The sequence below is a fragment of the Temnothorax longispinosus genome, chromosome 10 (assembly GCF_030848805.1).
Source record: "Temnothorax longispinosus isolate EJ_2023e chromosome 10, Tlon_JGU_v1, whole genome shotgun sequence".
Lineage (NCBI taxonomy): Eukaryota > Metazoa > Arthropoda > Insecta > Hymenoptera > Formicidae > Temnothorax > Temnothorax longispinosus.
In genome coordinates, this window is record NC_092367.1 from 15,612,625 (window position 1) to 15,639,752 (window position 27,128).

Sequence of the window (27,128 nt, forward strand, 5' to 3'; positions counted from 1 at the left end):
CCTAAATTAAGGAAATAGACACAGTAAAATTACGTTATCAGAAAGCATATGAAGATATATTAGTAGAACGCAGAATAATGATAAAAATTTTTCAATAGACTCTTTTACTTCTTATTTAATTTAATTCTCATAGATAAAAAAACAGTCTTACTTTCTTTCTCACAGTGTGTAACGTAATATATTTTTATAAAAATTAATTACTTGGAATTTTTAAATAATGATAGTAAAGTTTCGGATCCAGATAATAAAGGATAAAGACATATATTGTACGCTGGCAAGTTTAGGATTAAAATAGAAGGATAACGGCAGAGGATCCAGTGTATGTATATCGATTGAAAGTGGCGCGATTACATACAGAGAGTTTGAGTTATCGGCAGCTCGCGATCGCATCGCTACACCGTTATCGCGACGCGTATATACATATGTACATCGCGCGACGCGAACGCACAACAAACAATATGCGTTTTATGCAACCGGCTGTAATTGGAAAAATATGGTTGTAGAAACGGAGCGCGTTTTACCTGTTCGGGCGAATTGAATTGAAAAATCTGATGCGGATTTCGCTCTGTTTGTTCACGTAATGCGGTTCGCGGGATAATTTTGCAAGTGCAACAAAAAAAAGCTGCTCGTGAAAGAATAATAGGAGCAGTATAATGTAACAATAATCTGTCACAAGAAGATAATGAGTTCAATGTTTGGAAATTTACAAAAATTTAAATTACATGACGTGATTTAAAATTGTGGTATTATTAATACACCTGATATTTTTCTTATGAGAGAAAATGGCTACTCTTTTATTCTGATGATAGAATATATAAATTAATAATTTAGAAAATTATAAAAAATTATTAATTTGTGTATTCTTTTAAAAATAGTATAGTATTATTCTGCTAAATTCAGAAAGAGAGAGATAATATTTTTTAATAACAATTAGCATAACAATTAGCAGCTAGTAATGGAATGATACTTTTTAATAATAATTAGCAGTTGGCAATTTTGTCTTATCCGACAAGTTGCAGACCCGGTGTAATTATTAAAAGACAGTGGAAGGCAGTAATTATAGTTATCTTGGGGACCTCTTTATCTATACCCGGACCGGGGTCTGGTAAAAGATTGCGTTGTCGTTAATCGGGATTAAGGGTAGGAGATTAAGGGAAACCCCGGATTCGATGCGGATGTTACAGGTTCCATGAACGACCGACGGGCCCGCTGCTCGATGGTCCGTTAATCCAAAATGAAACCATAATATCGTTAAAGTTGTTTGCGCAAGTGAAGCTCAAATAATTCAACGGGGCAAGTTCTTTTGTTCCTTTTTGGTGTCAAAAATATTTCATTTTTTATTATTACTTTTTTTATGCTCCTGTCGTATTTGCTCGTTGATACGCTCACAATATTAATCTTTAAGTTATTTTTAGTAACATATAGTCACAAATGGGATCTGCAGGAATCCTTACAAGTTTATTTTGTTTTCTCTAAAAGTATTGTAAGATGTGTAAGTTTTATAGTACATAATAAATAAAACACATAACTGATATCTCGCATTACTGAGAAAATACGTAACAAGAATAGCGCTTGAGGTCCAGGCAGACCCCGTGCAGTTAAATATTAAAGCAAATTCTGTTATTAAATTGGAAAATCCTATATTTAAGTCAAATTGTAATGGTAAATAAAAATAGCAAACGATAAAAATAATAGATAATATAATATTAAACAAATTAAAAATTTATTAATTCAGTCTGTTTTAATCAAATCTCAAAAATTTCAGCAATTAAATTGCTTTAATATTGTCTAGATTTAATTTTCATTCTATCACTTTTACAAATATATCAACTAAAATGATCAAAATTCGCACGAATCGCGAATCCATGAAGATTCAGACTTTATCTTTTGCGTCACTCATTTCAATGATGATTGGATTCAAAAAACGCGAAATTGATTTCGCCCTCTGTCAATTCTGCGTTTACCGGAACGCGTAACGCAATCGAATCATGAATAATGAAAATTTAATTGCAATCAGGACGAGTGCGGGAACTCCGAAGCGATCTCGGAGAAGCGAGGAGTCATCGATCTATACGAATGCCTCGTCGTTTTGCGGTATCCGCGAAAAAGTTATTGCTGTTGAAGCTATTGAAGAACGTGAGCTGACTGGAATTGCACGGCGGGAGAGTTTCCCTCAAAGTTTTGCCGGAAAAGGCGTCGTCTTAGCAACCACTCGGTAGTCGTACATAAATGGCTACACCCTTTCCAGATACTTCGTAAAGTGTATATATATACGGGAGCCCTATCTATTAGTAGTCAGCGAAACTCCGTATAAATCGGGCAATAATAAACGAGAGAACCGCATTTCTCGCGGAATTGGCATTTGTCTGTTATCTGTATTCATCGTATATATATATACATTTCGTCGGCCTTCTGTTTTATCTAATAATGCGGTTGCTTTTACCATACCTGCGCAACAAACGAGTTGCAATACACAGCGCATACCACATATTACATATTTACCTCAAATTCATAATTAAACATCTCTACCGGTTCATTTTAATAACGTTAAAATAATAAGAGGGATGGCTGCGTGGGCAACAAGAGCAATTACTATCATTGTAATGAAATGCAACGAGCAACAGAATGCGAATATTTTAATAAAATTAATTAATATTAAATAACGTCCTTCCCTCTTTTTCGCATTAATAAAATAATCAAATATTATTATAAATGTTGGAAAAAAATTTAAAAAAAAAGAAGAAGAAATGGTAGCAGACAATTATGGGAGGGTCTTCTTGAATTTCCTATATTATTATGATTTAATTATATCTCGTAGCCGATTCTGATATTCAACGGATTTCAATGTAATAATTTCTGTATGAAATTATTTTCGCGTATGCATTGAAGCGTGCGACTCGCAGTCATATTTTCGCAGAAATTTCGCAACGAAAGCAAGGGGGTAAGTCGCGTTCGTAAAGGCTGTACACTTAATGAACGTAATTGGAGCAGGTGGCCCACCTGCGTTGCGGTTTTCTTCGCATATATATATACGTCACCATTCTAAAGATATTTTACTTTCCATGTAATGATCTCGCTCGTCTTCTTGTCCTCGTCGATTCGCCCCATATTTTACGTTTCTACAATATTTCAGAGTTTAATTAATCAAAGACAAAACTTTCAAAAATCTTGCGAGAGATACCGTTTCCTTGCCATTATTACTTTTTCTAAATTAATAATTTTTAAATTACTTTCTCAAACATGAAGACTAAAAGATTATACTTGTTTTCTTACTGAGAAATGATAATATAATTAATTTTGTCTTTTAAGGATGTATGTGTCGTACAGTCCTTGCTAAAAGTTAAATTTTCAATAAAAGAAGACTTTGCATGTATGTCGAACAACTCAAAATTTGTTATATGTTAGAAGGGATTACCGTTAACAGTTTGAGTATGATTTTTTGTTATTTAAATAATTAGTATTGTTTAAACAATTAAAAAAATTTTTTTGAGGCAAAATATTTTGAAACTTAAAATACAATATCAATGATGTATGTTTTACACATAAAAAAAGTTTAAGAAATATCTTAATGGTTTATTTATATTTTGTTTATATTTACAGCAAAAATGTCGATTCTGTATAAGGGATAATGTTAATTTTATCAACTTTAAACTTAAATAACTCTTAAATAACTTCAAAATTTTACAGAGTACTTTTAATTTAATTTAGAAACAATTTACAGCACTTTCTGAATATATTTGAAATACCTCCAATACATCCTTAATTACAATAACTTTTAAACCAGTAAGAGAATTGTACACTGAAATTTTACACAGATACTTAGACGTAATAATAGAACAATCTATGAAATTTTTAGATTTTTGGTAATGCTTTGAGATGTTACACATACATCCTTAAAGCAGCATTTCACGCTAGCGGAAAATTTATATATTCCTGCAGTTAAAAGATGTTTTCAAAAGCTCAATGAACCTGATCAAACAGATTAGTAAGTGACACGAGTACGAATGAATGTAACAGAAATAATAAAGCTGATAAAAACTCGACCCCATTCAATTCAACGACTATTGTTCTGCGGGCGATATTCACGGCGACGTACACAAAAATATTGTGTGTGCGACACGGTTGAAATACGTTCGCCACATAATTGCAGCACAACACAATGACGGTGTTCTACATTATTACCCGTGGATCGTGTGGAGAGATTTAATGCGGCGAAAGTAATTAGATCGAGTGCTCTTCGCGAAGAAACAGAAAACTACGGTTTATTTCTTCTAACTGTCCGGACGGGATCACGACAGAATATCCTACAAGTTTCGTCGCAGCGCGCTCTTCTAAGAGGATAGGTTCTCTCGCGCGTGGCCCCTTCCCTTCTCGGATGATGTCCCCGAAAATAAATGGGTAATTGGATTCCTCCGTAAGATACCGGAATAGGAACCTGATGGAGTATCGGAGGAGCCGAAGGTTCTCCCCCACCTTCTGTACCCGCGACACTTCACTTTCCATCCTGCCAGTCACCTGCCATTAATTCCTAAATAAATCCTTTCGCGCCAATAAAGTTCCGCATTTCTTAAAAATGCGGAGCCTCTGGGCGCATCGGAAATCTCGCGCGTCATGCTGAAAAGTGCATTGACCATTGCAACGATAAAACATCGCGGAATTGGCGCGCGAGTGGAAACTAACGTGTAAGACGATCTATCAGTTGCATAAATTATAGAGAAGAATCGCGGTTATGAGTAGCGGAAAATGATAAAAATAGCAGTTATGAATGCGATGTAAAACGGTTTCTCAAATAGAAACGTCCGTATTAACTGGCTCAATTTTTATTTCATGAAATATCTAACTATAAAATTAATATAGATTCCAAGTACACCCCATTTCTTTTTGCATCTCGAATTAATCTCGATAAATGGGTTATTGTTGTAAATCATAAGAAAAGTGTATGTGTCGCATACATACACTTGTTTTTAAATATGCAACCGCATTCAGTATTGACCGAAAGAAAAACACCTGCGACGCGGTCAACTTCCTCATTTCCTCCGTTTACCATCGCTCATCTTGTGACATCAAGATAACGTATACGTACACGCGCTACACGGAGGAACTTGAGAGGCGCAAAAAGGCGTCTTTCGCGACTCCAAGTTGAGGAGCGACGACGAGAACGACCGTGTAACGGCAGTTACGCGGAAAAAGCGGTCGGTGCATCTGCGCAGAAACATTTCTCTTAGCTTATATATACACGTCTTTCATCTCTTTATGCACAGGTGGACCGCGAAGTGCAAGCAGCGGGAGAAGGAAGCGAGGGAGGTGCGGAAGGATGGGGAAAAACTCTCGAGAAGTCGCGAAGAAAAACGCGAAAGAAAATGCGAATCGTCCGCTCGACATAACCGGGGAAATGCTTCCCGATCTCTCGCGCGTTTCTACCTCGCTGCTTGCCTTTGACAAGTACTAATACGAATTTCGTCGGGTCCCCCTCCTCCTGTCCCGCGCCCCTCTCGCCCCTCTCGCTCCCCCCCCCTCGTAGTCTGCTTTAACGCGATATATCATTGTCGAATATTTTCTCGCCGAAGCGCAAGCAAATTCGGTGAAGGACAGAGGCGTAGCGACGGATTGCAGGATCGTGGGCAAAGTATAGAACCATGAATTTTTCTCTTGGAGAGAAGATAAAATTGGAAATGAAAGGAAGATAAATGTGAATATACATACTTCCAAATTTAAAAGGTTTAGATAATTCATGTGTATAAAATTTAATCCCATTTGTATTAAAAATGTCTGACCTGTTAATCTAAAAAAAATATCACAAGGATGAATTCACATATACTAATATGAATTCACACGAATTCGGTGGTAATCCAATTTTGCCGCACTTCGCTGCGCCATTGGCGAAATGAGAACTCGGCCGTGAGAGACCGCGGGGGAGGATCCATATAAAATTCAGGTATTCCGAAAGCCGTCGATTTGACGATAAAACAAAAAAAAAGAGGCCTCTCTGTCGGGGGAGACATTACGCGACTTTTCATGTCGTATACGCGTGATCGATCGTGTTTGCATTACCGTGGTATGCGGTCGATTTTGCAAGATTTATTGCTGTTTCGTTTGATAGGCGAAGCTATATTTCGCGGCTTCGAACCGCGCGAAGAAAATAAGGGAGGGCCATTCTCGCTATACGATGTGCACAAATTTCACTACGAAATTGCCGTTACGTGAATGAAATTGCTGTTAACGATCGCGGTTATGCCAAACCCGAGTGTTAATTGAGGGTTTTGCGGCGCAAGTCAAGCATGGCCTATAATTTATTATGTTTGCATCGAGAATACGAAGCGGTATTTACGACAAATCTTATATGAACTGTAGTTCTGAACTCCTGCATTCTATCCGATTGATATCATCGCATACAGAAACGTAGAATCTGAAGCAATAATTAATTAACAGCTTTATATATAACCTATATATAATATGTATATGCTATATGCTTTGCTCGTTTCTGCTGAATACGGTAGTCTCTTTTTCCGGTATAAAAATAAGTTTACTTCGACGTTAAAAGGTTTTACTCATTCGCCGCGTTCGAAATGTTTATTCAGGGATTATGTACTATATTTACGCGGGGCTATATTTACGGGGAAGAAATCTTTCTTTCTCGTGAATATCCGGTCGCCAGCTAACACCTACACCTGTCTGCAGGTTGTTTAATTATTCTCGACATTACTCTGAAGCAAGAAAGGCAACGAAGAGAGAGAAGCAGGGTTGAACTGATTGTGAGCCGAGCACAGTCACCGTAAGGTGTCCGGAACAAATGGCGACGACGTTCTTGAAACTCGTTACAACTTCGAGTTAGCCGGTTAATTTGTTGTTTGCGCTCTGATTCCGAGACATTCTTTCGTTGCACTTTGCGCCGAGGGAAAGGTGAGGAAAGGGGAAGGGCCACTTTATGCATACCAAGGTCGAGAATACATTTCGAACAAAGGTTAATTAATTCACTTTGTTCGTGAAGATTTAAACAGCCATCGTGTTCGAAAGATGTTCTCGTTCCGGTCTCATTTACCCTTCTCCCCTCCCTACCCGGTATCGACGGAGTAAAAACGGAATGAACGACTTCCGTTCTCGAAGCCGAGTCAGCGCTCCAGATTGCAACACGAATAGTTACATCCGATCCGCACCCCGCGTTCGCCAAATCGATATTTCGTATAAAAAAGCGTGTCCCAGATTTTCATATGTTTTTGCCGGTCAAATGTCGGAGTTCGTGCGAGACCCAGTTACCGTTTTTTTCTTTTTTTCTTTTAAATAAATTCCAGAACGAATTCTTTTCTATAGCGACTTTGGCGGATCGATGCGATGGAAACGAGGATTAAAGTGGGTATACAGCGAGATATGATTAAAGACAGTCTTTAAAAATATAAGAAATAATATAAATTTGTAGCGAATATCAATGTAATTGTTATTTTTATTATAGTCTGAACAATGGATTTAATATAATTTTTAAAAATAAATTTTATACTTGTAATTTTATTCGTCAAAAATCTATGCCATTGAAAATCTATTTCTAAAAGTAATATATAAATAATTTAACTTTCTGATCTAATATAAATATAAATATCCAAGATTTCGATCTAATTTAAAAAGTTTCCTAATTCAGAAATAGCTTCAAGCATGTTTCAGCATATCTATTTTGCCGGAAAATCGAAATTCTCATGAAGTTAACCATAGATTTATCTCTCTGTGGTTAACTTGAAATTAAAATTCGCTCGAAGATGCAAATAGTACAGTATCGCGTGCGGTTTGAATACTCCATAAATCTGCCGTATCGCCGTTTTAATGAACACGAGGTAAACGCAGCAGAATAATTTTTCTTCCTTCGAAAGAGCTACCTTGACGACTTTTTCTTAGCTACCTTCAATAATAATCTGCGACTAACATCGCTCGCTCGACTCAATTCGCCGCTCAACGGGGGGGCGTTTTCGACGATTTGCTTCCTATCTCAGTTAATCGTATCCGGCGAATTCCGCAAAACGCGAACGACGCGGGTTTCTTCTGCTCGCCGAGGAGAAAGTTTTTAATCTTTCCGTCGGGACCGGGGGGCCGCCAGAATTACGCGACAGTTATCTCGAAGGTAGAACGTATAGTCCGTCCGTGAGATTATCCCGGGATTAAGGCTCGCATTACGACGAGCCTCGATTACTGCCGTCCATCGGCAGAATGTTTGCTGGTATTATCCGAATTACGCGGGCGCGGGGAATCCTTTTAATTAAATGAAATTCCGCCCGGACGGAAAAATTATCGATGTAGCGAGGCCACTTTATTCATGTTGAAACGCGTTATTGACCTTCAGACAGCGGAGACATTTTTGACTACTTTGTGAGTAGTTTGTAAGTTTATACTGTCGAAACACAGTCTTATATTTTACTTTTTAATGAAATTTTGCTTTAACGCAGAGTTTTTAATAACAGAGATATTACATCTTATAAAAATGCGCGTTACCTCGCGCGCAATAAAATTAGAAGAAACCAATTTAAACTTAAAAGTGGGTCGAAGAGCGATCGCGGTCGCGTGAAGCCTGAGTGAAAGTTAATTCTAAGGTAATCGATGACCTTAGAGACTTATCGGATAACGCATCTGCATCTCGGTCAACATAGGAAATTATATTATATTTTCCGTGACGTCCCGTTGCGATGCTCGAGCTTTTGCCGTTTCGATCGATTCTCGATTTCGTATAATACTGTTTCAATACATTCGCGGGGTGCAAACTTTAGTGGCTTGATTAACACCATAGGTTACCACCCGACGGTTTCATCGGCCTTTTCTGTGTTCTCGTGGCAAGATCGGGACGACGAAGGCCAATAACGGCCGAGTTCGGAAAGTAACGACGATGCTTACGATTATTGCTCCGGCTTTACGGACGATTAATTTTCGTCGACATTTTTAGGAGCAGCGCGGCAAAAAGACCCCGGGCTACCGGCGCGGCGGGTCTCTCCGCAGCCGACTCTAATCGATCGCGAAACGAGATTTTCAGCAGCGACGCGTGCCTAGCATCGCGAACCGCCACGTCGCGGATACAGAAATAAAAAGTAAAAAAAAAACGGACGCGTGATCCAATTCTGCGGTAACCCCCGTGCATGTTGAAGAGGGCGAGAAAAACGCCGCGCGACGTGTGGTGCCTTGCGCTATTTTCCGCGGGAATTGACAAATGAAGTGTCAAAGGTTTGCCTTTTGTCGCAGTCACGACGTCGACGTATCAAAATAAAATTAGGAAAATTTCTTGTGAAATATTTACGTCGTTGATACTTAGTCTAATTGTCCTTGTGTTGAAGCATTCGATTTCAATGCAAAAATAATTTACAAAAAGCAATTTTAGAATAATGTTGCTAAATTTCCATTACGGTAAAACGGTCGAGTTTCGCGGCTGTCTATAAATTATTTGAACGCAACATTAGCAAGTTGCCCGCTCATTATTAAATCATTAAAGTGTTCCACTTTTAGCCAGGAGAGGGTTCCGAGTATGGAGGATGTTTCGTGAATTTAATCACTTAAAAAAATTAGGCGATTATTTCCATTTCTGTCGAATATTATATTATCTATCATTAATTCTATTGTTCGAAATTTGATCGAAATTCCGCCTCTTGGGGCGGATTCTCATCGTAACTATGCAACAGACACGTAAATTGACTTGGGAAGACAGTCTGGCGGTCCTCTACGACGCGATGCAGTTGCATCGATAACGATTGCATCGAGACAAATCTCGTCGTCGAGGTGCAAATTTGTTTCGCGATCTGCGTGTGAATGCATCGCTTTAACAATACCGGCATAACGATTTCCGCGGGCTACGAGCCCGCCCCGGAGCACTTAAAACCGATCGTCTACGTTTACGCGGATTACATCCGCGAAATTTATTCAAAGATATGGAATACCTTAGCGGTATGGCGCGGAATTATCGTGCTTCTGCCGCGCCGCTGGCGCACCCAGGTTCGCAGATTTAACGGAAGCCAGGTACAGACGGTTTATAATTGCGCGATTTGAATAATGCCTATTTTGGCGGTAAACGGAGAAACTCACGTGTTTAATAGTATACTAAATAAGAAATTGATGTGCGCCTTCAGAACTTTCACGAGCTTTATCTCATATAATTTCAATTCATGTAATTATCTACGTTTAAGTACCTATTTCTTAAATTTTTTATGATTCAGTAATATGAGCAAGAAATACATCACGTTATGCATATATCTGAATTTTGAATAGTGATTCTAATATTTGTTGTCTGGTAATTACTTATTTAGGATTTCAATATTGCTCCTGATCTTTTTCTAAACTTGAAAAATAAAAGCGACAAAATTCCCTGCATTTTACCCAACTGTGAGAGAACGTTTGGACAAGTGAGGCGATTTTTCGCGCTTATATCGCGATTTCTCTCACCCTTAGTACACGACTTTGACCGTTCCTAAGAGATCTGAAGAAGAGCAGAGAAAGAGCAAAAGAAGGAGAAGAAGCGAAAGAAATGTCCGACTATTTCGTGAACGTGTAATTATTTAAATGGCATGGCCATTAGGAACACGTCCGTGCAATCGTTAAAAGAGACGGAGATCCCGAGATCATACGTGTCGGATATGTTATCCATGTCGCCGCGGTTTTTTTTCTCGCGATTTCCATTTTAATTAATCCGTTCCGGTCGCGGAGAAGGTGGATTTCGTCGTGCGTTACTTAAGATTGTAGCAATTACAAATTGTAGCGAATCTAAACTTTTCGATTAAATGTAAAATTAATTCAACCATTTAAGAAATTATGGATAATCACGATATAATAATAGTAGAAGTAATAATCAAATATTAATTTGATTATTTAGCCAATTATTAGAATTAATAATGATACCTAATAGTCACTGTATATAATGTGAATATTTAATTATTTCTCATTGGAACAAAAACGAGGCTTTCAAGCATTATTTTGTCTTTTAAGGCGGTATTTTTTGGAAAATCTCAAGATAAATCTATCAAAAAGTATTTTAGGATGAACATTTTTCTGGCCACGATCCTGATCTCTCGCCGCTTTCAGCGTGTCGCCGTAATTTACGTCGAAATCTACTTACCAAGAGACATACGAGAAAAACGCTCGGTGTCCGCTGTTGCATGCTTTTGTATCCAGTTAATCGAAATTAAGATAAATTAATCGGTAAACGTAATCTGAACAGAGTACGAGAGCGTGATAGCTCGCAGCCAGGAGCGTGGCTGCATTCTTTCGAATGCACATCTCTCCCGTTTAATTCTCTAAAACGAAATTTCGCGTTGCAACGTCCGATTTAATGCCTCGGTGCAAAACCGCCCGAGGCGATGGAGAGTTCGCTTTAATACCGAGATACTAATTTAAAGCGCTGCTATTAAAATACGTAACGCTGTAAGCGTTTTTTTTTCGGCGTACGCGAAAAGCCGTCGCGCGATGAAAACTAGATTGAGAAATATGATAAAAGAGAAAAGACCTGTTAATAAGTGGCGCTTCAAAAGCGTAATAAAACGTTTGCGGATTATGTAAAAGAGATTTTTACGATCGCTGATATGTAAAGCAATACGAGACAAAGGCAGAGCGAAAGAAGCAAAATGATGCGCAATGCTGGAGATGACTGATTGTGAGGAATATAAAAATTTATAGAATTGTCGCGTAATATCGATTATTATAATGTTTCTTAGAGTTTACATTCTGTGCTGTATTGTCGATAAATAACAATGATTATTGTTAAGAACATTCTTATTGAATAATTTAAAAAATAATTGACATCGTTGGCGAAAACAGTTAATTTTATAAGTGTAATTTAAAAATTAAATCTTTTATTTTTTGGAATAAAGAAAATATTGCCAATAACGAACCTCATATTTATAAAATATATAAGATTAAATGTGCCATGTTTTACTACTGTATTTTACTACTTTTCGAGGGTTTCCCAATACAGTCTGATATCGATTTAGCCCTTTGACTAGCTACGATACGCCGTCGCTTCACGACATCGCGATATGATGGACACGTCGTATGTTATCGATTTTTCTCGCTTGTATGACGTCGCGGCATGACGACCCGCGAAGCTGGAAATTGTGGCATTGTATAATAGTTGGCGGGATTTTATTGACTGGATTGCGCCTCCGTCATCCGTCGATTTATGTGATCGTATAATCATCGACAACGTCACGATATAATGCCATTCATTCATTAATCATCGTCTTTACACAGCGATTCTCCCAGATTGTCAAACAATTGTCTCATTTTTGACACTTGTATTAAAACAATAAATACACGTTTAAAGCTTTGCGAGACGCTGTAAATTTCGACGTGAATGTAGTTTACATGAGTAGAACTGCACGAATAAATTCTTCAAGTGTCAATAGGGTAAATCTGTTAATAATTAAAAAATAAATAAATTATATTTAACATTAATTTTTTAATCAATTTTTTGCAAGATAAAAATAAAAAGTGTACCAAAGTGCACCGAAGTGTCTAGTTTTATGTCGTCTACGCGAAGGATATGTCAGCGATGATAAAATATGCACCACTTTCTTTCTCGGTTGTCAATGACGATAAAATATTAACATTTTCATCGCGTCTAACGATTTCCGTATTATTCTGGGATCTTTTTCACGGGAGATATAAGTACGACCTCGTCGAGCAAATCGATCATGGAATTCTCAGTGAACTTCCACACTTTTTACATTAGATTAAATCCCATTCGCGCGCGCGAATGGGATTCTCGTTGTTCCCTATCTGATCGCGAACTCGAAAAATTCACGCGAAAAATTCACCCCACCAATTCCGAAGGAAAATTACACGATCGAACTTCATGGCAACAATCGTCGCCGGAATATTTTTCGCCGAGTTTTTTTCCCGACGAGAGCATTTTCCGAATGGAGAAAATCGACCGATCGCTGGACAATGACTCATTCGCGTCGCTTATAAAATGAGATTTACCACGGCGACTTTTCGCACCTCCTTAGTTTTCCGCAGCCGACTTCTTAATCTCGTCACCTCGCCCGTTACCCCGTCCACCGACGGCAATCTAATTTTCCGCCCAAAAGGAAAGGGTTTTAATCGCTCGTCGCCTGAATCCCTAACGGTCCCTAACGGTTAACCGAAAGACGCCCAAGTTACTTTTTTACCGACTGTAATTTGTTAACGTACTTCAGCGGAAGCCGCCTTAATTACTTCTATATATGATCTTTCTTAATTAATTGTCATATACACAGTAAATTTTATCACTTTTTTTCTCAGAAAGTATTAATATTCTAGTATATTTCTCGTAATTTAATAACAAACGTGAAAATAACTAAAACATATTTTACATTTCTAGAACAGAGCAGAGGTTCGCTGAAAATTGAATCTCTTTGTAAACAATATTTTCATCATAGAAAACTTTTCAAGTATCAGAGCCTGGGGAACGAAGTGCGCACGAAAAATGTATAAAATCCGAGTACATATCTTCCTTCTTCAATAATCGATTCCTCTTACACATGTCCCGCGCGTTCTGTTTTACTTCTGCTGTCCGTGTAATATCAGCTATTTCAATTTTCTTATATTCATAACGCGTACTCGAGATTTTTCCCGTTAGCGAGAAACGCTGCGAAAGCGCACCTGGCACTTTGACGGTTCCCCTTTTCGGTCGGCTTTTCACGGTTCGGGGTGCCGAGGTATTATAACTTCGTATGCACCAACGACAATCCGCCTCTGCTTTCCTGCAGATCCGCGCAAACTTCGCGTGTTTGGCGACTCGCGAGTCACCCGGTCAAGATTTGCAATTCCTTCACTTTTCTGCCATCCGACCGCACCACGTCTGCCCGCCCCGCCGCGCCGACGCGATGCCTCGGGGGGTCGACGGTGTCCGCGACGAATTCTAAATTTCCTCGAAATTGAATGCTACCGGGGAAGTTCGCCGCGATTCGCAGCTTTCGCGGGAACGTGTAACCAGCGTTGTAACTTCCGTATGCAGCATCTGGCTCCGCCAGAGGGGCACACATTGTGCGCGCTCGGTTATATGGTTGCGCGACGATGTTTAGAACGTCGGAATAACACGCGTCGAAGTTCAACTTAAAGTTATTCGTTGACATCTGTTTTCCTACGTGAACTCGCAAATTCGCGTCTTGGGACGCGATTATAATTTATGCGTAACTACACTCTTATTCGTAAAACTGCATGCGTGCTACTCCTTCCGTAAAAACACTCGTGAGTATACAAGCGATGGAATCGAAATTAATCCTCTTCCAGATCTTTTTAAAAAACACGACTAATAAAATATTTCGACGAAACTACATTTTTAAATAACTTCTTCGATGTCACAGTTTGGTTTAGATGTACGCCATTAAGATTAATATATTTATATACATATATCATGTATAAGTACATTTTCATTTTTTGCCTTGATCAATTATCAATTATTTGTTTAATGAAACAATTATGGAAAAAAGATGCGCGAGCTTAGTTATCTCGAGTTTGCAAGTGGATATCTGATTACATTCCTGAGGGCGAACAACATCGAGTCGAACGATCTCATTTGGGATTCTCTCTCTCGTTCCCGAGGCAATCGTCATCACCACTTCCCTCCGCATTTTCCGGGCGGCGTGTTCCGCGATACGTTTTCGCGCGTCCGCGCCGCGCCGCGACGTAGCGTAATCCGGTCGAAAAGCCGGTTACGCTCGTCCTCATTAACTCGCCTCAACAATGAGCGTGGGTGTCGGCATAGTACGTCCTTTCAACCCCCGTCCACATCCACACCCTTCTCGAAATTCGCAGGGCGCACGCGCGACCTCTCTCTCTCTCTCTCTCTTTCGCTTCAACGTCGACGACGACGACTACGACGATTACGTCGACGACGGGGAACGATGTGTGTGGGGGGGTGGTTCGCGCGTAAAATCGCACCGAGCGGAGGCGCTCAGTCGCGCGGGACACGTCGCGGGGTGCGGTTGCATCGTCGTGGTGGTCGGTCACGCGGTAGTACGTGCGTGCGTGCGTGCGTGCGTGCGAAGCGGGAAAGAGACGACGACCCTATCTGTGCCTTTCGCGCGGGGGTGGATGTGGAGGATGTGCGCGTGCCGATAACGATAAGGCCGCCGCAGGGATGTGCCTAGCGGGGGGCACTCGAGCCCTCCTGCTCCTGGCGCTCGTGCTGTGCCAGCGTGCCGGCCGCGTCGATGGCAAGAATGACAACTGTGAGTACGCACACACACACACACGTACACCTCGTGCCCTCTTATCGATGTAACGTGAGGGAGGATCGTAATGTTGAACCAGGGATGGGGTGCTGAAGCGCGAAAGGCTCAAATGCTTCCACATTTGTATGAGATTTTAGATAAAGCGTGTCTCCTTTAATCTTTGTGAATGTCTGACTCTCGTGCATCGTGTACAAATGTTTCAAAACTGTGCTAATATATGCTCTTAAAATATGTGAAGATGCTTATTACCGTTTTAAAGTTATAATTGTGGATTTTATCAAACTAATTTCGATTCATTTAAAATTTCTTTACCAATTGTGCATGGCATCGGTTTAGCCAACTATACTTTACGTTTAGTTAAATGTAAATTGAGTAATAGCACTTACAATAAAATGATGCAATTACGGTCGCCATGTCGTATTAAATGATAAGATAAATGTTAGAAAACATTAGAGCAGAAAAAGATAAAGTTATCATTGTACGAATATGACGCTGCAATCGGCAGTGAATTATAAAAATGTAAACTGTGGAACATCGGGATGTACACAACTTATCGGCAGTGTATCGATTGTGTGTACATGTAACTTATCCGCGAGTGATATTTAAAGTGTTTGAGTTAAGATTGCAATCGGCTTGATACTTTAATTTAACTCCAGTCACACTTATCGATGTTATCTCAAAATGCGATTACACGACGAATTACTTTTCGATCAAAACTTTCTATTTTTATCTAACAATAAGATTAAAGCTATAGATGCTATATATCTTCAGAATTTAAGCCGATCTGAGAATATTATAGGCCATAAGCCGCTCCGATTTTAAAGGAGCGTATTTCATCAGCTCCTTTAAAATGGCCACGACACAAAAGCGGAATATATCCCTGCGAGACACACACATCGCTAGTACATCCCCCATCCATCGATGGATGTCGTTCACCTCCCGATATCGAGAGGCAAGAATTCGAGATGATATCTGAAAATTTATCATTGCTCTCGATAAGCGCGCGCGGACAACGCGCGTCGCACAATAAAATCGTCTCGTGCCATGAAATCGAACGAGAATTCGCGTCACGGATTATCGGCGCGGCGCGCGCGGTTTCGCGAGGGAGAAGAAGAAGAGACAAGGTTCAAGAGATATTCCCGCCGTGTCCGTTCGCTCGCTTTTCGGTACCAACGTATGCTAAAAATACCGGTTTATGGGCAAAGTCGTACGACACGTAGTATCAGATTTCCCGACGTTATCGGCGCGCCGCGCAAATCATGTCTTGCTCGAATTCCATTACGTTGATCCATATGTAGAGCACTAAGAGGAATATTGGATTTAGCTCGCGCGAGCTATAATAAAACCGAGTTGCATATTCCTCTATTGAGGGGAAACTCTTTAGCTTCTTTGGAAACGAATGAAATATTACGGTCGTTTCTCTCATTGAGCAAGTAGCTTGCGAATGAATTATTCGAATGGGAAAGTTTCGTTAAGTCAATTTTTTACAAAGTTGTTTTTCTTTCGTAATCGGGTAGACGGGTACAACCGGAGTATTATTTCCGTCCATCAGGGAGGGCGAAGGGAGAAAGGATTTCTCGCGGAATCCCTTTCGGAAACGGTGAATCGACCGTATGAAATATCTTCTACTTTTTTCCGCTCCTTTTGTTCCCCTCTTGTAAAATTCACTCTTTACGGCTTATGTCCGTAACATTCTCTCGGCGGCTGCGTCTTCGCGTCCTGAAACTGCATCCGCGACTTCGTGCGCGGCGGAAAATGGGTTGCGCCCATATACGCTGCGAAGTAGGAAAAGTTGTCTTAATGCATCAGGGACACATGTGTCTAGCGTTACTTGTGCGAGGTGCGCCTCCGGTTCTTACTTGGGATTGGTAAGGTTTACGATACCGTGGCGAGAATCGATTTCGCGACCACATACACCAGTAGCCAGCACGAACGTCCACCGCGTTTGTCCGCGTGGATAATTCTCTTCGTGTCAGTTTTTGAACAGAATGTATAGCTAAAAGTACATAAAGTTATTATATTTATGATTTCACGTTAGATCTAAATAAATTTCGAAGGATTTGATAAATAATCCTATTTTTAGCATTAATCCTGTTAATTAACGAATGATAGAGAATCTAAAATGATGCAATACGCGTGCCGTAAAACGATAGTTTTCCTTTTGTCATTGTTAATTTAATGACTGAATTTAATATAGAACATTAACGAACTATTATGTATTATATTAATGAACGAGGATATTAATAAACTATTATATTAATTGATTAACATATGTATGCGACCATAGAGTACTTAATGAAACGCATTCAATAAAATAATGACATATTAATCTATTATGTATTGAATCGCATTAAAGCTAGATATTATGGTTTCTAAATCAAGTGATTTTATATTAGTAATAAGTTTACGATAAGTTTCTTAAATACATGGCTTATAAAAAAAATGGAAGTTTTCTTTGATACACGATAGGCGCCGTGGCAAAAAGTACGACTTTAAGTTTTATTATTCGAATTCGGGATTCGTGGGAAATGCGGTTTGAATTAAACGTCGCTATTTCCTGTTCATAAGTTTGTACTTCACGAAAAGTCTGGGGTCGAGAGCTCTTTCCGAAAACGTCGATACTCCGGGCGCGGCGACGCGGATTAAGTGCCATTTCTACGACGGCGGGTCGCCCGTGTCGCGAATTTTTACGGCCAGGTCGCGACCCCGTGAGTTCGCGTATTCAAAACACGAGTGTCGTTTTTTAGTGGGTCCAACATATATGTAATTTCGGGGCTCGCAACGAAGAATTTTTACGACCGACACACATCCCCCTCGCTCTCGCTCCCGCGATTTCATTAGACGTGAATTTAGTATTGCGTCACGACCGAGATTTCAGCATTTCATAGTCGATAAAACGTTTGATCGAACCAACGTGGACGGCAATCGTGACGTGTGCACGAATTTACGGACGTATCATAAACGCTGAAATATTTGAGAAACACGCTGGAATACCCCTAATTATTTTGACGTGGACGAATCGCGGATAAATGCCGTATCTCATTTCATAAAACTGCAGCACTTGAAAATGACAATATATCTTTCCACAGACTTTAATTTAGCGATTTCGTATAGACAACAGACTATATATACTATTCTTTTCATTAATAACGTTATAATTATTATAACAACGTTAATAAAGACGATATTTAATTCTTGGCACAGAGTCAAATTGCGGTACATTAAAACATTTCTTAAAAGATTAAAAAGAATAAACTATGTCATTATTCAATCGTGGTACCATTATAGCGAAATTATTTAGAAAATCATAGCGTTAAAAAAAAGAAAGAAGAGAAATTATTGAATCATCTATGTACATTTCAGTCGTATCACTACTGAATTTTCTTCGACAGTATGATGAATCATGTTGACAGTTTAAAGAGGTTTACTTATATCCCTTAATTTTTTAAATTAAGAGATATAAGTAAAAAATAAGTTTTAGCTTTTGCTATCTCTATTAAACTATAATATATATTTTTCACTCTTATTTTTTAAATTAATTTTCAATTATGTTTTATCTTGCTTCACACAGAAACGTGTGTATATGCGTGTGTGTGTGATGTGTAAATGTATGTGGATGTCCGCAGTGTATTGTGAGCTCGGGTCTGTGGGTTTGCTAAGCCCAAATGACTGTGCGGATCAGTCATCCCTGCGAGGAAGGTGCGACAGGGGTTGGAACGTACCGGTCACGGCCACCCCCAGGTAAACTTTTAAGAGCGTTCGCGTTATATGTGCGTTGATAGTATTGTTCTCGGGTTTCCTCTTCCGGCGGATAAGATTGCAAGGAAAACTCGCAAATTGTGTGTGTGTGTGCGCGCTCTCGTGACAAAACAGTCGCAGAACACGATGCTTCTTTTTTCGCGCCAATGCGAACGAAAATTGAAGAGAAAACACTTGCTGTAAGATGGGTTTAAATTTATTCGACTAGAAAGAGGGGGAGTAACTTTGCGTCGCGACACACCACACAAGCAGGCTGTAAACTACCGTTTCGACGAAACAATAAAAATCCAAAGACAATACGTGTTGATAACACGTAAATTTAAGTGTTAGATCTCTTGATTCGCGTCAATCAAAAGTCATTCAGAGATAATTTTCTTACTTCTCGCGCTTTCCAAAATACAGTTAGAAAAATTAAGGTTCACGTCTAATAAAACATTTTTCCCAGATTTCGCGTAAATTGACAGCGTCCCCGTTCAAGCTGAAAGCTCGCGTTAATTTTCATCGAGGGGTATATGTCACGAGAGGCAAGGTTATGACAATTTCAAACGACGAGAGAGACGCAGCATCCGATGACGTGGAATTTATCGGGCATAAGTAAAAATTTGCATTCGCGTCGTTCGAGGAAGAAAATATATGGTGGCCCGGCACGACCGTAAAAATGGCGATGCGACCCTCCGTCACGAGGGAGAGATACAGATAATATCGCGCGCGCTCTCGGCGTATTCGCGCGAGAAAACTTTCGCGATGTGCCGAAGCTCCTTCCAAGTGCTCGGAGCAAAGTGCTCGGAACTTAATATGATAGCGCTCGGTTGGCGCTCAGACGAGCCGTGGTGCGCTCGAAGAGAGTAATATTGATCGACGGAACGGGCTTACATCGTGCCAGGAGGGAGAGAGAGAGCGAGAGAGAAAGACGGAAAGAGAGAGGGAGCGAGAGAGAAAGGAAACCAGGGCGAGAGGGGAGGCGGAGGGCGCGCACCGGGTACAAGAGGGAGGGTCGCGTTGGATGGTGGCATACGAGAAGGGGTGGGTTGCCAGAGGGTCGTAGGGCCGACGCGCACCATCGTGACCAAAGGGTCTCCTTCCCTCTCGACGTCGTTCGTCTATCTCTCTCTCTCTCTTTCTCTTTCTCCCTCCCTCCGTCCCTCATCCTTTCACTCACTTTCTCTCTTTCTCTCGCACTCTCTGTCTTCTTCTCTTCCTCCCTCGCATTCTCTTTCGCTTGCTTTCTCTCTCTTTCCTACACCTTCCCGTTTCGCTTCCCGCGGTTGCTCGCGTAAGCCCGCTCGCCCCCTCGCCCGTGGTCTGGCTCGTTTCGTACGCGACTTCACGCAAAATTCGAAACTTCGTGGTGACATTACACGGCGCGATCCATCGAACAACGGATCGATATTTGCAACGCGAACGGGCGCATTCCCAAATAACCGCTTCCTCGATCGTATGATGAGCGTTTATCGGCGTTTATCGGGAAATATTATAGCGATGTAAAAAAAAAAGAATTACGCTGAAGTTTACGCGAACGCTTATAAAGTAGCTGCGCGATATTAATTTCACGTGTACGACAAATTTTATGAGTTTAAGCGACGCATAAATCCAATAACGAATTATAAGTAAAATTATTAGAAACGGGAGCACTCTGTATTAAAGTTTTTACTGTAGGTACATCAAACCACCACCGCGGGACAAAGTTAGATTGCGGGGGGTAACTTTAACTGCAAAGTGAGTAAAAATTGCAGTATCGTTTAATATCGAGGAAAGTTGATTGTTAGTTTCGTTCTATTCTCTGAAAAATTTCTGCTACTTGCCGCTTAACTTTTTGCGCGTTATTAATTATCTTTAGAACAGTTTTTCAGTTTGATATAAATGTATATCCGCTGCAATTTAATCTCATCTTATGTCAATGTCTTTTCAATGACGGATTCTTCGACTTTTTGAGTCGACCTTTTCTCAGCAAATATTTGAAAGGAGATTTAATTGCGAAGATATTTAACATCGGGAGATTAAATTCATCTCAACGAATTAAGTTTCAAGGGTGCACATAGACAATCTTCCTTTCTTTGTCAATTTCAAGTCGAAATTGAATTTCTGCGTGTGCACTTATTACTCCTTTTCTCGGGAAGAACGGAGAGTAATTATATTTATTATGCAGGCTGATTCTTGAGCGTTTCAACAAACGATCTGCGTCGAAAGTTTCCTTAAATCGTCAGAGAGATAAATTTCGTCTTATTATTAATCTGTTCCTACCTTTGTCTCAATCATTTATTTACACACGTCCTAAATCTGAATCATTCCATGTGATTTGCGGTGCGGACGCGACGGTAGTAGTTCATCTATTCGGATGGCAGGCATCCGCATCAGGCAAGTGAAACTCTAGCGGAAGGAAGTCAGACCGTTTGACAATTGCGAGATGCAGCGCGCATGTGGCATTCCGACGACGCTGATCGTCGCTTTGCCATATCTTATTTACACCGGAGTCGTGACCACCGGCGGAAAAAGCGGCGTTTTTATCTTCACGGGGAATCTTCGTGAGAGAGACTCGCCCCGAAAATGTTCTTCTTGCTTCGGATGCGAACGGTCCATCGGCAGCTGCGAGGAGCGAGGACGCGCAGTGCGGAAAACTATCTTTCGTCGCGAGACGAGCGGAAACTTTTCAATCGAGTTTCTTGTATGGAACGACGACGCCGCGTCTTCACTCACCCCCTCGTGTAGCGGCTTCGTTACGAGCTTTTTATTTTCGTCCCTTCGTTCCTGCGGCTCGTCCAGCCGGAAACGAATCGGCGGCACCGAAGAAATCTCGATCGCGGTGAAGCTCAACCGAGTCGAACAAATATCTCCTCACGGTTTTCTGAGCGCGGAATGCCTTGCGCAAATTGTTCCGCCTTTACAAATTGTTAAAATTACAGTTATAATACATCAGCTATAATATACATCTAACATGTTTGGGATATATGTTAAAGAATACACGTGAATTCTGTCCATGCATGTATTTTTGGAATTCGGAGGGCGTGAATTTTAAATAATTATTTTTAATAAAACTGAAAAATTATTTACATCTAAAAATTTTATTTTAGCGGACCAGTATAAAAAACAATTCGGAATTTTATGTGAGCGTTTATTTAAAAGGGATTTCTGTACAAATATTCATCTCAAATGAAATCATAATATAAGGCGGAGGAAGCGGAAATTGCGACCTCGGAATAATTCGCGAAACATCAAGAGTAATTTTATTGAATTACTCACTGGAAGTAATCAAAACTGATTGTTTCTAAATTGGAATATAACATCGGATAACTACAGTTAATTAATTACATCGACAAATAACTTTCCTTGCAATATATAGGTGTAATCAAGCTAAAGCAGTAATAAAACTGTAAAAAATGGCAATCACAAGCAACGCATATTCTATGTTGCTTGATGAATAAATAAAATAATATAGAAAAATAATATAATTTCGCGGATTCTGACACTTAAATGCGACACATTCAATGTACAACATTCAGTAAATATACCTAAAAAATAAGATGAACAGAGGTCTCACCAAGGAAATCTCGCTTCTAAGAGATTCGACATTACTGTAAAGCAATTAACAAATTAATCCTTCGGCGATGTTACATCGCTATCGGTGCGTACACTGTAAATCCAAGTGTGTTATTTTTACACGCATAAACGTCTAAAAATAACACATTTGACTGAAGCTCGTTTTACATGTTTTGTTGCGTGTTAAATTAATACGTATTAAATTAAAAGTTAATACGTTTATCTGTGTTAAATGACATGATTTAAAATGGCAAGAAATGTACAAGAAGAGCTTCAGTTAAAATAACATGCATATTGGATTTGCAGCGCAGTACTTTTCTATGTGGACGTTTAATCGTATTAATAAATTAAAAGTTAATACGTTCAATCGTGTTAAATAACGTGATTTAAAAGTAAGAAATGTGTAATAAGAGTGAAAATAACACACTTGGAAGGGAATTTGCAGCGTATAAAATTTCTTATATAAAATATCGCGAAGCGCGAAGATGAGACCAATTCTTCTAAAATTACAATCTAGTTTCTCTAAATGTAACTGAAAATTTAAGGAAATTCTATCTCATCGCGATAAACGAACGCGGTAGATTAAAGTTAATCGTGGCTGCACTGACAATGAGATCGAGTCGACTCATTATCTTGACGGTGCACAATCGGCTGCCAATCGGTCGAATAATTCGACTCGGTCCGATTTACGGTCAGAACGGTGCATTTAAACGATTACACGAGTCGGCGAATCGAGTCTTCGATGAGGAACTGTAAATGATTAAGTACGGCAGGACGCGTTCTTGATCGTTGCCCATCTGAATAGGCGCTTCCTATATTGAGGAACGCAATCGCTTTTGAGCTGACCGACCGTTGGTCAAGCGTCCTGATATTAAGCGTTTTCATCCATGGATCCATCGGAAATAGAATGTTCTAATACAAACACGATTGAAGTGTAAATATCATGTGTATATCTTGGATTTAAAAACTTCAAGAAGATATTAAAAAGATAAGGAAGATTTTAAATTTGCTTAAAAACCGCTAATAGTTCATTAATTTTACTGAACAAAATCTCTATAAGTTTAATTTGTTTAAAAAAACTGTGATTTTAATAAATTTAATAAAATTCAATCTATTTTATATTCGTCTTTAGAAGACATTGAAATCTTGTTGAAAATCTTAAGGAAGGAATTTAGACATTTTGTCTATAGTGGGATCATCTCGTATAAGAGAAGTTTGAGATCCGAAATTTCTTGCTACAATAAAGTTACTTATTCGCTAAATTCGCTAAATCATGGTCGTCTGAGAAAATAGTTCTCTCTCGAATATTCTCATTGTTCCTACGAAATTTATGTTCGCCATCAGAACTGATCCTGAACTCGACGAAGATTTGTGTCTTCGGTACTTGTTTTTCTGATCTCTAAATTCCCCCTTCCCTCCGGGTACTGAATTTAGTCTCTTTAAGACCTCAGTTTTGCCCGACTGCACAAAGGCCTTTTGTACATATTCGAAGTTTCAAACGCTAAAATTTCGCCGTGCCGCTTTTATATACTTGTCCTGAATATCTAGATGACAGAGAGAGCTCCAGCTTACTCCAATATTAAAGTAATGGCGCTTTTGTGTCCCTTCGAAACGCTCGACTCAGCAGAGTGGAGTATACATATTGTAATTATCGGACGTATCTTCAATTCATCGTGCTGTTACAAAAATAACGATGTTTGTCGATACGGAAGAAGTATATCGCGCATCGGTTCTCGATTCACGTGTGATCGGGGGGTATAAGGTATAGGCTCGGTGGCATCGACGGCAGCCTCTATATCGGCGATTCGGAATGCCACCTGCGCGTGCCATAATACATTACTTAACGGCGAGTCACGTTTTTCCTGTTCACCCGCCTCACCCAGTTGTGCAACGCAACGTACGTGTTCGACGAGCGGGCGGCGGCGCGGAGGCGGTGAGGAAGACTCGTAAAATTTCATATACCAATGGCAGTAAAAGTTAACAGCTTGACGAAGTTGTTATTACACACACAATTTATTGTTAGTACACGCAAGTCGATGAAACAAATGCATTTATACAATATGCCGCGTTATGTGTAATGTAACATGTGCGCCGCCGCCGCCGCAGATGTGTCGTAAGAGATTGAAGTTCAATTTGGCACGAGAAGATCTCGAGAGACGCATTAAAATTTATTTAATCGAAAACACTTGCTCCCAAGACAAATTTTTTCGCGCAGCTTAATATATATTCTGAGAGAATCTGTAATACACGTTTCACAATTTTGCGAATACATGTATCGCATTAATAATCGCACTCGCGCTCGTATATTAACGGCGCTCGACAGAATTCATCGCTTTTCGTCTATCTCGTACTTGCATCTTGCCGATGGGACGACCGGTAAATTATTACTACGTAATTGATCGCGCGCGGCGCAATGCTCGGCGCTGGATTTACCCGCGGCTATTTACTCGCCGCACACTCGCACTCTCCCGAAAACACGGCGGGGCTGCTGGTGACGCAAGGACCGTTTTGCACGCTGCAGTTCAGCATGCGGTGCGAGCAAACGCATGCGTCACGGAGAACCGCGAGTCTTGGGGAGTAAGTAATTTCGATGTTGCAGAGCCCAGCTGGCAAAGGGATGGTAATGGGTTGAAAACAAAGAGGGAAAGGGGAAGACTTGCGAGACGAAGACGCGAGCGCGCAAAGTTCCACAACTGCAACCTGCGCAACCTCTGTTGCCTGTCCCGAAATATGTTACGGCGTGTAATGTCGAGGAACTACGGCGATCGCAATATCGTCCTAGTCTGGGACAAAGTGCGTCTGTAACTTATTTCGCGACTGCGTTGACTGCCAACTGTCGTGCATTCGTTATCATTCGTTTTAAATGCAAATCCGCAAATCTGTCCGGCTGCAATCGCGCGCTAGCATTGTGAGCTATTTGTATACGAGGCGTCGCGTCGCGTCGTGTCATCAGCGTGCAAAAGTGGAATTTTCCGCGACTGACCTAAAAAAAAATGTGATTTTCATCTTTGTGTAAGCGCGGTTTTTAAAGCGTGCGCGTAATGGAGCAAAAGTGCGATTGCATGTTTGTTTCATTCCGTCGAGACGTATAACGCGAAATATTGCAGCCGGCCGAAATGCTGACTTTCATTTTGTTCATAATTTTTGGAAATATTGAGTCGTGCAAATTCAATGCTGGTATTCTTTTCTTTCGAATGCAGGTTTGCGACACAGATCATAATAAAGTACAAGATACTATTTCTACAGAAAAATTTCTCTTAATTTGTGATACAAGATATCCCAAAAATCATTATACACACACATGCAGTCTCTAAAAAATCCGGTATATTGTCAATTTAAGCGATATTGAATTTTTTACAATTATATTTTGACGTTTACATATGATTTAATCAATATCGTGGAGGGTGTTGATCGTCAGAGAATATTTATGCAGATGTATCCGAACCCTTCTCAGTCGCGAGCAAGTCAGATCGATTAACTCCCTTTCGTCTGTTTCCTTACAGACCAGATGAGCGACGTCTGCAAGAAGTACTTCCTGCGGGATCTCTACAGGAAGATAGACGGCGCCGTTCTTACCTCGCAAAATGAGAGGGACCTCGATTGCACCATTACTTTCCAGACTCACAGCATCCTCCAGCGGTTTATGCTCCGATTCGATCAGCTGCAGTTAGACTGCAACGACCATCTCTACATCTACGATGGCGCGCACGCGGTCGGCAGTTACAAGGTAAGTCGCAGCCATGAAATTCTACACGATGTGTATGTGTGTTTGTGTGTGTGTGCCGAAGGATATTATCGAGAGCAGAGAGTGCTCGGCTCTGCGGCCTTCGTGGCGAATTATCGCGGGAGCTGCTTCGATAAGACATCTCACGTTTCCTTAATGATTTCGATCGAGAGGATAACGAACACGTATAAGACGAATAAATTCAGAAAAAAATTAATGAAGGGAAAAGAGATGAAATTCAAAAGAAATTGAGTTTGCTATAGTTTCGGTGAATCGAGATTTCAATATCATAGGATTCTTCATACGAAACTAGCCTCTATATGTGCCTATTCAGCGATGAAAGTAACATTTTCTCTTCTGTGTGTCCGCGATATCGAGACTGAACGCAGAGATTATCCCGTTTTGAAACTCCGCTGCCACATTATATTACATGGAGAGATTTAATTTACATTTTTATTATATTATGATTATCGGAGGCTACATTGCTGATTATTCGATTAAGGGTGCAAAACGCGCCGATACTGCAATTTTCACGTAACCCTTCCCGCCTGCGTTAATGCGCGAATAAATATCTCTGGGCGTGGAGCTAAATTTTAGCGATATAATTCGCTTAATAAAGCGCAAAAAGCCAATTTGAATACACGAGTAAACGAACGAGTCAGCAGCTGCTCGGCGCGAGATCGTTTCGAGATGGAGGAATCGGGTCAAGGCGAGGTCGTGATAATATTCACGTGATCGCATAAAGCATATTCTTATATGTAAAATAAACGAAATTATTAATGCGCGGCCGTGACAGTCGTCCTGTCGATCCGGTTTTCAGATTAGTCACCACCTTGAGGTTACTCAACACGAAATTGACGTGAGCCACCATTATGGATGTACGGATCAAAATCTCTCTATTATTTAGTTAGCGAATACCTGCCGTTTCTAGGAACGCTAGGTAA

General features: G+C 40.1%; 2 protein-coding genes across 3 annotated transcripts in view; one reads left to right on the forward strand and one right to left on the reverse strand.

Annotated features, from left to right (window-relative positions):
- The window catches only part of LOC139820965 (uncharacterized), a 134,575-nt gene that overhangs the window by 85,807 nt on the left and 21,640 nt on the right, over positions 1-27,128 (reverse strand). The window lies entirely within an intron of this gene.
- The window catches only part of LOC139820964 (uncharacterized), a 169,569-nt gene that overhangs the window by 72,355 nt on the left and 70,086 nt on the right, over positions 1-27,128 (forward strand). Inside the window, exons 1-2 of one of the 2 annotated variants that reach the window (XM_071791590.1) lie at positions 14,886-15,164; positions 25,964-26,187. In XM_071791590.1, coding sequence (XP_071647691.1) covers positions 15,074-15,164; positions 25,964-26,187 — 315 coding nt within the window. In that variant the 5' untranslated portion in view covers positions 14,886-15,073. Of the gene's footprint in view, positions 1-14,885; positions 15,165-25,963; positions 26,188-27,128 lie in introns of those variants that run through there. The other variant, XM_071791589.1, reaches the window with a different exon arrangement.